At 39.5% G+C, this 12,476-nt stretch overlaps 1 protein-coding gene across 7 annotated transcripts in view; it reads right to left on the bottom strand.

Moving 5' to 3' along the window:
* Positions 1-12,476, bottom strand: part of sorcs2 (sortilin-related VPS10 domain containing receptor 2) — a 284,595-nt gene that overhangs the window by 33,058 nt on the left and 239,061 nt on the right. For all 7 annotated transcript variants that reach the window (XM_025062521.1, XM_025062513.1, XM_025062528.1 and 4 more), the window contains exons 7-8: positions 9,207-9,325; positions 4,858-4,947 (exon numbers count right to left, since the gene is read on the bottom strand). In XM_025062521.1, the coding sequence (XP_024918289.1) occupies positions 4,858-4,947; positions 9,207-9,325 (209 nt within the window). The remainder of the gene's footprint in view (positions 1-4,857; positions 4,948-9,206; positions 9,326-12,476) is intronic.

Raw genomic sequence — 12,476 nt, 5'->3', positions numbered from 1 at the left:
AGAAGTCAAGGGAACCAAAGCTGGACGTCAGTGAGTAACCGATACTTTCTCTCTTACATATGTGCCAGTGTTGCTACGGTAAGCAATAAAAGAGACAATATTTATATAAACATTGAAAACTAATTCAATATTATGGCTACCAGTAGTCATTTTGACATTCAATTTTGATTTGGTTTTAGTTTGCTGACTTAACAGTAACTTGGTTTTACTCCTAGTTTAGTCAAAGGTTTTAAGATTTGTTTGGTTTTAGTTGAAAGATAATTCAAATTTAAATAGTCAACAAAATTGAACCTTTTTTTTACCCATTTTTTATCATATTATACTAGTACTTCTACAGAAAATTCTAATTTCTGCTCATGAAATCTCAGGCGCATTTATAGCACTCTACGAATCAGTCAGAATGAAAACGTTAGTATATGATCAGCAAACGATTTTACCTGGTGATGTTGCGAACTTAACAGAAATCTATTTGGATCAGTGTCAACATAACTAAAATTTGAAAATGTCAGGAAAAAACATCATAACTATAAAAAAACAATTCTATTCATTGTTTCGCACAAATTTCGCACAGCCACTTGTTGGCCAGTGGAGTGGACAAATGACATGACAAGGCACTGACTGTGGACAGGAGGCCTCAGTTAACATTTGCCGGTTGGAAGCCATACATTGGATTGTGCTACATTCACTTTTTTGCCCTTCATTATGGCGTAAATCAGACTCTTCTGATGTTCTTATGTCCCAGATTACGATGTTGATGTGTATGATGTGTACGACCCCTTGCACTTTTAATACTTATTCTATCTACATCGCGAGTATATCACACTCTTTTACAACCTGTTTCTATACATCATATAGAAACAGGGTGGACACTGTTAAAAAAACGAGGACTCCTTCAATAGATTTAACTTAATCAAAAGGCGGACAAGTGCAAAAAGCTTTGCTCCCTTGCTCGTTTGATTTAAAAGAAGAAGAAAATAATCAACAACATTAGATGCCAGATTTTGCCTGGCAGTCATCTGTCATAATGGGCTCTTTTCCTTCCATACTCAACACATCCCACTATTCATATTAAAATCCTCAGTTTGCCCTTTGGACATTTTCCAAACTGAATTTAGTAAAGACTGAGAGGAACACATTTAGACCTCATTTTTAAAATGGAGAAATATTGAACACATGAAGTAGATCTCCGCTCACAGATCTGTCATCCTCGTGAAATGCATTGTTGCAGTTGTAGATAACCACTCACAGATCTGTCATCCTCATGAAATGCATTGTTGCAGTTGTAGATAATGGTCAATATATGCTCTCACTTTATCATAAGGCGATTCAAAGCTATTTGTAGGCCTAAACTTAACCCACAAAAAATGACTTGATGGGCCATATTTGACACTTCATCTATGATCATAATTTTAAAAAAATCTAACGGTTTGTGACAAACTCAGTTATACAAACATGAGAATTCTATGGAATAGAAACGGATAGTGAAGGCCCCATTTAAAATGTGCATTCTGTTTTTAATTTCCTATTAGTATTAGAGCTGGTCTTGTAAGAACAAGTGTTATTCCCCAGCAAAGCAGCTAAGTTTAAAAAACACAAGACTCCTGAGCCCGAGTTCCAGTAACAGTTGTCCAAAGGTGAACAAATGCCAACCATCACGCGGCCATTCAAAACAGATGAAGCCACTGTTAAAGCGTTTGTTAGTTGTGAAAGAAGCCTTGCAATATTACGACTCTGTCACTAAAGTGAATTCAAAGCAGAGAGCATCTATTAACAAGCTGTGTTTTTGCTGAGTGTACACAGGCGAAGATGGAGTTTGTCTTTCTTTTAAGTAACGACAACACCGCGGTTGTATAATCTCACTTTGGTTAAACCAGCCATATACACAGAGGTGATTAAAACGGGGGTGAGACAACAGGGAGGGTGAGAGGGAGGATAAAAGCAACGCTGACTTTACAGCGCAGTAAACTGTGCGTGTGCGTGTGTGTGTGTGTTTGCTTTACAGCGCAGTAAACTCTGTGCGTGTGTGTGTGTGTGTGTTTGAGTGCCTTATCCATTACTGGGGTCAGGTCTAAAGAGACTCTGCTTTCTCTGGAGGCATCTGCATTTTTCATCCTCCACTCTTTTAATTATTCAAAGTGGAAATACATGAAAATACCTCCTCTCTCCTACTGCCTTTTCTCTCTCTCTCACCTTTCCGATTTTTCTGCTTCCATATCTCTTCTTCTGTGTTGCTGATCTCGTCCTTTATCGCCACCTCTCCCTCTATCTTTATCTTTCTCGTCCTCTCGTCTCCTTTACCCTCCCCCTTTTGCTTTCCTGCTCTCTACTTTCTCCCTCCGGTCCCTTTCCTGAGTTGCCTCGCTTAAAAGCGTCACAACGTGCGACCTATCTGCTCACCCAAGTAAGAGGACACATGTAGGGGGGGAGGGGGGTACAAGAGAGAGGGAGCAACTGGGGCATACTTAAAACACACATACACACGCATACTCATGTACACACATACAGACACGGACACACACAAACCAATTTATCCCCTGCCTTCCTGCCACACCTCAGTAAATTGATCTGTGTAGTCTCCACTTGTTAAAAACAGCACAAAGTCATGCGTGTGTGTGTGAATGTGAATGTGTGTGTGTGTGAATGTGTGTGTGTGTGTGCACACTTATAAGTGCACGACTTCAATCCTCTTCACCTCTATCTGACAGAGAGACATTGCTCAAGGGTGCAAGAAGTCCCCTCTTGGCAAGTTCAAAATAATTCAAACATTCGCAGTAATATTGTGAATAAATAAATCAGTGGTTCTCAAACCATGGTACGCGCATCCCTGAGTGCTCTCTGGCAGTACGCGGGGAAAATTCATATTTTCACATTTACATTTTCAATTGAAAAAAGCTGAAACATACCACGGACAATTAATACAACATTTAAACATAAGCATCTTTATAGATATTTATAAACATCGCACCTGTGGTGGAAGCTTACAGTGAAGGCCGACATTTATAAATATCGCACCTGTGGTGGAAGCTAACAGGGAAGGCCTATGCTGCTGTATTCTAATGTTGGTCAACATGGTGGTACTCCGAGAGCTCCATGTTTTCTCAGGTGGTACAGAGTAGAACAAATTTGAGAACCACTGTCTTACATAACTTTGTTTTCAAATTTTTTTTAAATTTCAAAATGATTGCGAACAGATGTCCACATTAGTCCTGTGTAGCTCGCTGGTATATACTGTGTGTAATTTAGGAATATACTGTACATTGGACAACATTTTAGTAAAACATATTTTAAATAGCATGTACTGATAAAACTAAAAATAACATTTGAAAAAAAAAAAGTCAAAATACAGTCGAAAAACAACGTTTCTTCATAGATAGCACCGTCAGCTGGACAGAAAGTGAGCAGAGCTCACTGAAAAAACTGCCTTCATCTCTTTTTTTAGTAAAGTTTAAGTGTTCCTTAAACTGTACTATTAACACGATAACACAAACTGACACAATGATGCTTGAATAAATCAATTAAATAAATAAAATAGTTGTTACAATACGGCCCAGGGGCCAAAGCCGACCCGCTAGGTTGTTCAATCCAGCCCACTTGATGAAATTTGAAAATAAAAAAAAAAAAACACCCCAAAATGAATAAAAAATAATAATGAATATCTGGTGTACTACCAATAAGGCCAATGAGACCCTGACCTGCAGTAGAAAAACACTGATTGGTACACAGCTGGTTGTAGTAGAAAAACTGTATTGACTCCAATGATTGACAGGAGTACAAGTATAAGAAGGAGGATTTGAATGTAGGGCCTCATAAGGATAGTGGTATTGGTACTGATAATAGTCTCTGTATTGATACCATTAAGTGGTATTAGTACTTTATTAGTGGCGCTTTGGCCCAGAGGCAATGTCTCTGTCATTGGTGTGGAACCCCAGGGTTCACCTCCTGGGCAAGTTCAAATCCCAGTTAGGGTGGTTGGTCCCTTCCAGTGGACTCACCACCTGCAGGAAGGTTCAGGGGGGTTGGTACGGTGCAGTGTGATTTGGGTGGCGACTACTGCCCCCGCGACCCGGTAACGGATAAGCGGATGAAAATAAATAGATGGATGGATGGATGGATGGATAGTACTCTATTACTTTTTTTCTTTGTAAATCACTCGTAATTGTAATTGATGTTGTAGCATCAGACCTGTAGTATCTCTCCTTTGGACTACGGTGTGGTTTCCATACTGTGTGTGAGGTAGAAGAGGACTGTGGTGTAAAACACACTCCACACACTCTTCTCTGACGGAGTGCCAATGCCAGTGATTGTCTTAAGCATTTCCTTTTCTCAGATTAAAACTGAAAAATACATGAGCTATCTCCCCCCGGGGTCTGACGTTCAATCAGAACAGTTCAATAACACTCAGCCTGGTGCCACTGTAAAGCTGCCCCCTGAGTAGCCCACACTGACAGCACAGGTTCCTGTTCTGTCTTGTACTCTGGTGGAGCTCATTTATCCTCGGCTTAGGATGCAACCGGATCAATGCTTAGAGGTGAATATTTAATATAGACTGTGGAAACTGTTCACATCCCTGACAGCTGCAGAGCAAGTGAACGCAGTGAAGATACTTGTTGGTTTAAATGCCCAAGGACAGGGAAATGTCTCTTTAAAGCATGTCTAGCCTTGGTTATTTCAACAGTATATTTATTATATTTATTCACACCTAAGACCAATTTCAAATGTCACATTAACCCTAATACTCCACTTAGTTAAGACTTTGCGAGAAACCTGTGTTAACTCGATCAAATGTTAATCTGTGGTGAATCCAAGAGCAATCTTCTTGCTGAAAGACACGTTAGACACAGAAGTACTATGTTTTACCTTTGGTAAGGCGTACTTGGGAAACCTCATCTGGACAAACTCATTGCGTCGATAGGAAACGTAGTGCTTTGTGCGATTCCCTGTTGTCACCTAAAAGAAGGGGAAAACAAAATTGTCAAATCAAACAAAGGAAAAAAAAGGACATCCATCGGAAGTACAAAAGACTTGGAAGGAAATGAATATACAATAATAATAGATGATGGAACATTATGTATTCCCGACTCCATGCACTCACCTTTGCTCTAATACAATAATCAATGATATGTTATTTCAACACACTGTGGGGAAGTTTTTGTACCTTAAGCTTAAAAACCATCTCAATACAAGGTATGTACAGTATTTGCAACTGCATCACCAAGCACAGTGGAGTAAGTAAGTCTATGGATGACAAGCTAACTTTGAGTTACCATACTTCCGCAACTTCTTTTGACATTTCCCTATATTACAATACTCCCATCATTCCAAAAAGGACCTTAAAACACATTCACGTAGCTGCGGTTCTTTGTCTTTTTGCTCCAGTTTTGTAGAGAATTTTTTTTTATATCACATTTATTAGCAGGAGTGATAAATTATATCGCGATTAATCACAATTAGTCGTTAATTATGTATGGTTTATTACAGAAGAAAAGTTTCTTTGACAGCCTTTTTTCTCTACAAAGAGAAAATAAAAGCCTCGAGAACATGGCAACTTCATCATCAAGGGCAGTCAGTAACTACAGTTACAGTGCAGAGGTCACCATCTGTTAATGTTGAGTCAATGTGTCAGCCCCAACACACCGACTCACGTCACGCACAGGAGTCTGTGCTCCAGAAAGAGCTGAATCACACCGACCCGGGACGCCTGCAACAACTGCTGAGAGCTTAGAGATGGTAAACCTGAACAGCTGAGGCAGCGTTTTCAGCAAGGGAGGCCTGGTGAATGATGACGACGGTGATTGACAGCGACTCAAACAGGAGCTGAATGATGTCTGCACCAGCTTTCCGAAAAACACTCCTATCATTATTTGGCTTTGGGAACATGATGAGCGGTGCTAAAAAGTTTGAGAGGTAGTGCATTTCAAATGTGATGGGAAGTAAGGTAAAAGGAAATACCGTGAGTCACTCTCTTTTAATGTATTTTAAAATCAATATTATCAGTATCTAATAGCACAGTCATGTTTATTCATTCAAACATGGACCCCCAATAGGAAGCCAATCAGAATTCATTAAAGATGTCAAGAATTGTTTTACTCGGATGTCTTATGGTGACCTTTAGAGTATATCAAAGTTTTTTTTCTTTATTTCCCTGATAACAGATTTCTATTTTCCGCCACCACTTAATATATATTTTCCTAATAACAGATTTCTATTTTCCGCCACCACTTTTGGATTTCTTGGCCCGGCCTTTACCGTTTTCCTCCCCCTTTCTTACTTGTGTACATCAGAGCGTGTGTTGTTGCTGTTGAGATTGGTTTGTGATTATAAGAGTGCAGTGATTAAAAGATGCAGACTGTGGCATTTTCGTCAGTGAACAGTGATCAAATAGTGTTGAAACAATGAAATGCAGTCCTTAATGCCAGCATTAGTATGTGAGTTTAAGGTGAGGATCAGTGTCTGGGGAACAGCTGCTAAAATGGGATGGCATTAGCAGCGTATGAATGTGTGTTGTCAGCTAACTGCATTAGCAAAGGGCATGGTTTGAAAGTCATTAAAATAAATGAAACAAAAAAAAAATCATCAATTCATTATCAACAACAAACGGAAAACTGATAAGGCTCAGTATTGAGCATTCAATATTGACCAAACTAGTTTACAGTCGGCACTGCACATATATAATCAGTATACACACACAGTAAAACAAAAATAAAAATGTACACTGTGTAATACAGTAAACCCTTGATTTTCGCGGGGGTTACGTTCCAAAAAGAACCCGTGATAGGCATTTTTTTTACAATTAAATACTCAGAAAAAGAAGAGAAAGAACGAACGAACCATTTTACAGTCTCAACCATTTGTTTCACAAATAAAGTAAAATAAAAGTACTTTAAAAACGTTTCATCAAATAACTTCTGTAATGTACTGTCTAATAATAATTTGAATCATCAACGTGAACAGAAGGCTTCAAATTGCGGAGATTAGCACCGCCCACCGTGAACGGGAGAAAATTAAAAATGATTATGAAAAAAATACAAATTACCTGGTCTTGTTGCGGGCAGTTGCAACCCTTTTTGAATCCTTATTAAAACTTATTGCTGCTGTCCTCCTTATGTTTTTTTCTTCCTTCTTTATGGAACGAACGGAAGATTCATTAATTCCATAATGCCGACCTACAGCCGCATAGCTTTTACCTTCATTTAGCATGTCTAATAGTTTTACTTTATCACCGATAGACAGCATCTTCCGCTGCCTTTTGGTCCCTACCGCAGGTACTTTTGCCGGTCCAGAGCGTTTTGTCGACATTATGGGGTTTGATAAACTCGACATTGCAAGAGAATTTGCACGTACGTAATGTCAATTTGGCAAGCTGTTTTACGTACGTGTACATATTAAACCGCAACGTTATTGGCGCACAGGTAGAGAAGAAGCGGAGTGACTTTTTAGCCAATCAGAATGCAGAACACAATGCACGATGCAAATCCGTGAAGTAGCGAAACCGTGAAAAGTAAACCGCGTTATAGCAAGGGATCACTGTATACCGTATTTTCTGGACCACAAGCCTAGAGTGCCTTCTAGTGGCTGACAGTGTAAAAGTAACGAAATAGTACATTTTCATTGGTACAGGAGTAGCAGATACTGGTACACAAGCCTAGAGTGCCCTCTAGTGGCTGTCAGTGTGAAAATAACAAATATGTGAAATAATACATTTGGATTTATAAGTTGCACCTGAGTATAAGTCGCAAACCCAGCCAAAAGATGAAAAAAAGTGTGCCTTCTAGTCCGGAAAATACAGTAGTACACTAGTACAGTGATAGCAACATGTGGCAACATATTTTGAATGTGAATGATTAAAACAGTGCATTTTCTTTCTTTTGCATTAATGATAGGAAATTTTCCAAGAATCACAAGACTCAGTGCTGAAATGCACCAATGCAAGGTTTAACCCTCTTGTCCTTCAGCTTCAATGGGTCACCTAGACCCAATGTGCCTTTGTGTGCGTTAGTATGCGTGCGTGTGCGCACGTGCATGCTCTTGTACTGCACGACTTGTGCCAACTTTTCCCTCATACTCATTCATACACATATTCGGGGACAAGATTAAAATTTGTTGCGAGGACACTGGCAGTGTAAAAAATGCGAAGGACAACGGGAGGGTTAAGTAAAACAAACAACTGCTTAAAGTTTTCTCAGGTCAAAAATTGACAGGGATTATCTTCATATGTGCTAGATAGGACATTTTGGACCAAATTAATATTACAATATTTGATTGAGCATGAAATAGGTTTAGTTAATTTTTTGTTTCATTTTTGTCAAAATAATTTATATTTGAATGAAGTTGATTTAATTGAGTTTGTCATTTTGAACAAAAAAAATTTTTTTTTGCTAGACTGGTCAATATAACCAATCAGTGAAAAGACTAAGGACGAGGTCAAATTTTTTAAATTGACATATAAATAGTTAAGTACTGCACGACCACAGAGGACAAGTCGTGGTTTTTCTTTGAATCAAATTTTTTTAAAACGTATTCTCTCACGTACTTTCTCTTCTGACTTTAGGATTTTGTGCTACACCAGCCCATTCACAGTTGCCTGTTATCGCGGTCAAATAGGATTTAGCCTCAGCCTCCTCAGACTCCACAGTGCTGGACTTAATCGCAACTCAAATACAGTTGAGACCAGAGTCGGAGTTTTGCATGCTGTCCCAGTTTTTTGATGTCTCTGTTTGTCGTAGCACATATTGGCAAAATTAAAACAAATCTGCGTCGTACTGAAGCTGAGAGTGCAAACACAAGCCCAACTGTTCCGATGGACTGATAAATACTACGCAGCACTGCAGTAGGAGCAGGGTGGTGCAGGTTTTAGAGAGAGGAACGTACAGTAGACAGAACATGAAGCTCAGTGGTGATACGTGACAGCTGTGGTCGTTTTCAAAGGTGTGCGCGGACTCTTAATCAAGATTAATTGTGATCGTTGTTAATCGTGATTAGCTATAATGAAATTAGTCGTGATTAATCACAAATAATCAGGGTGGTAATTAATCACGGATAATTGAGATGAATCTCAATAAAAACCTAAAATATTGAAAAAGCACAAAATATGTGTAAAAATGTAAAATTTGACAAGATTTTTTTAATCAATTTAACTATTTAAATAGCACGGTGAATGCTTCGATTTTGACAGCTTAAGTTACATTTCGATGCATTTGGTTACGTACCTTGACAAATATGTAGTCATCCTGCACCTGCAGTGAGTTATGGTCAATCTTGCCGAGGAATTGCGCCGTCACCATTTTGTCTGAACAGTTCTGGATAAGACAAGTGACATACAGGTAACCTGCAGGGACACACAAAAGCAAAGAGTTAAATGTTTATTGTCATATATTTTTGCAGTAAAAAACCTAAGGTTTGGCGATGCATGTGTGGTTTAGATTTAGTTCTCAATATACTGTATAATGATCTCATGTTGAATAACCAAGATGTTATTATGTGATTCAGGTAAATCATTTATAAAAAGGTAAAATAAAAATGTTAGGTTTTACAACATGTCGATGATGAATTGATTTATATTTACAATTTTAAAACATTAAAATTGTTAAAACTCAGATTCATAATATATATATAATTCAAACAAACCAAAGCCAATTTGGGATTCGTTTTTTTATTCTTATTTTTAGTATGGAACATTCACCTACGTACAGTCATGTAAGCCTATAGAGACAGAACACTGAATTCACTACTGGGAAAAGGGAAAGTAAAAAAACATATAAGTAGAAAAAAATTGAGACATCACTTCTCTACACCTGTAAGATATGACAGCCTCCCTATAGACCAATGGCAGTTCCACCCTGGACATAGCCAGAGGGATGAACCTCTGAGACACATGGAGAGGTCACTGTGTGTTGCAGAGCTGTGCCAGTATTACATTTCAACCAGAAGCTGCATCAGCAACACTGGCTGCAAAACTCCAGCCGTTATTCTTCTCCCCGAGGTGACATGCTGGCAATAGAGGAAACATATACCCACACTTATACCCTACACATGGGGGTGCTAGGTTAGTGAGTTACAAAGCCACAGGATTTATTTTGAACGACAACGAAGGCGAGGTGTATACAACTGGAGCTGCGTAACCTTCTATGACAACATAGGTTCATTTCATGATGTCACATTTTATTTTGTATGTTCAAGGGGAATAACGATTTTGTAGAAATTGCAGTGTTTAAAATAAATACAGTGGAACCTCGAGATATGAGCACAATCCGTTCCAGGACTGAGCTTGTAACTTGAGGTGCTCATATCTCGAATCATTTTTTCCCATAAGAAATAACAGAAAGAAAAAAAAATCTGTTCCGGCCCTCTAAAAAACTCTCTCTTATTAGTTCTAAAAACAAAAATTGCTATATTTTTAATTGCTATAGAGACATACAAACACACAAAAAAATTATAGTATATAAAGATTCCTGTGATATAAAAAAATGTTGTTTTAATCGAGTTCAAACCTTCAAGACAGACGATACAGTAGCAGCTAATGGAGGCATATGCGGAGGAGGAGGACTCATCACTATTATGAAGAATAATCACGTAGATAACGCAAACACAATATGGAAGACTCGCAGGAGAGGCGTACGGAAGTCGACGAACACGTGAAGTGAACGAGTGAGGCAGCGTGAGCTGCTCCGAGTGCTCGGCCAGCTCGTATCTCAAATCTTTACTCGTATCTCGAAGCAAAAACTTGCTCGAAGACTTGCCCGTATCTCGACATACGAGTATGTTGAGACGCTCGTATCTCGAGGTTCTACTGTATTCACTGGAGTTTTGAACTCCTATATACAAAAAGCAGAACTGCAGAAAAAATTCAGAAACCATTGCACTACATTAACATCGACAAAACGGTTTGAAAAATTAAATGTAAAAAAAAAAATGCAATTGCAAAAACGTATGAGCATTTTCTCCCATCTCTAGACCTTTTCAGTACCTTATTCCAACTCTAGGGGTGTTATTTTCCACAGCATAATAGATTGAATGCACCGTACAGTGTGCATCATTTTGCAAAGATAGAACTTTAATTATGCCTTTTGAGAAAAAAAAACCCATTGTACTTGACCCCGGGCTGCGGCCTATACACCGTTCATCTTTATTTTCACTAAATAAATGAAAAATATAGACTTCCGCACTCAGCCATGCCTATGATGAAGAAAAGTGAGTTCTTGAATAATGTATTACTCTGACACCATGTCACACTTCGGTGAAACCTTCACACTCCTGAGAGGCGAGTGTGTGTGTGACCGCGTTCTTACACGTGTCCTAGTTTGTCCGTCTGCAGCCCTGCAAGTGTGTGAATGCTTGCATGGTTGTGTGAACTGACGCATGAACACGGTGTGCTCATGCTTTCCTGCACATCAATCTCCCTAATGACACACGCAGACACACACTGTCCCCGCCAGATCTGCTCAACGCAGGAGTCATCCATCAATAGACCCCCCGCCCCTTAACATCTCTCCTGAGTCCCACTGGTCTGCTGACTGCAAAGCCTCTCTGGTTCCACTCTTGTCGCCGCACTGACTCTGCGGACTTTAAGTTCACGTCACTGCGCCCACCTTTTAACCTTGCCTGTGCCGAGTGCGACAGCAGGGCAGTGGTAGGGAAGGAGTGAGCATGGGGTGGACAGATTGGTTTGACAAGGCCCCATCTCTCACTGGTAGCATAAATACTTAACAGTGTTTCTACATGGGCACAAGACAAAGTTAAAAAAAAAAAAAATGGAAGAACCAGAAGAAGTCAACGAAGCAGGGAGAGAGCTGCAGGGATCATGTGTTGCTGCCTAGCCCCAGGAAAAGCTCTCTAGCCTAGGCAGCTGGCCCACACAGACAGCCCCTCCCTTTTCATTGGCTTCAAGAACACAGGCGGCCTTGTTGGCCCTGACAGCTTCCACATTGCAAGCAGCATCTCTCCGCAGGCAGGTTAAAAGAGCGAGTGTCTTCTCTAGGGTATTTAAGACACGTTGGTGTATCTGCTAGAGGGCGACCAGAGTAAATACACACATATATATACACTGTAGTAGTCTACCTTCTGCCACTTCTCTGGCTCTGAAAACCTGGGGTTATTTAGAGGAAGGGATTGTGGTTTGAGACAGCCCCAGGCCCAGGGCGCTGAGGTAAGCAACAGATTCCACGTCTGTTGCTCAGCTGATATGATATTCCAGATGTAGTTGCCCCCTCTGGGGTAATGGATTCCATCACTTAAAGTTAGGCTTAAAGTAAACCAATATGTTCCCTATGTAAAACACCGTACTCACAATCACCAACGTCAACTACGTGTTAACGTGTTTGAAGATAAAGATGTTAGACGCCAAGACAGAGATTCCTTATTATTTCTGTTTTTTTTTGTCTTTTTCCTTTTTCTTCCTCTTCCCCTTCTTTTACTATTGTTTAATTTCATCCTTCTGCTTATTGTTTTCTCCTCCTTAAAATATTAATATTAATATATTT

Source organism: Cynoglossus semilaevis, chromosome 1 (genome assembly GCF_000523025.1).
Source record: "Cynoglossus semilaevis isolate Cse_v1.0 chromosome 1, Cse_v1.0, whole genome shotgun sequence".
NCBI classification, from domain to species: domain Eukaryota; kingdom Metazoa; phylum Chordata; class Actinopteri; order Pleuronectiformes; family Cynoglossidae; genus Cynoglossus; species Cynoglossus semilaevis.
Note: the sequence above shows the minus strand (reverse complement) of the source record. Positions and strands in the feature narration are given on the sequence as shown.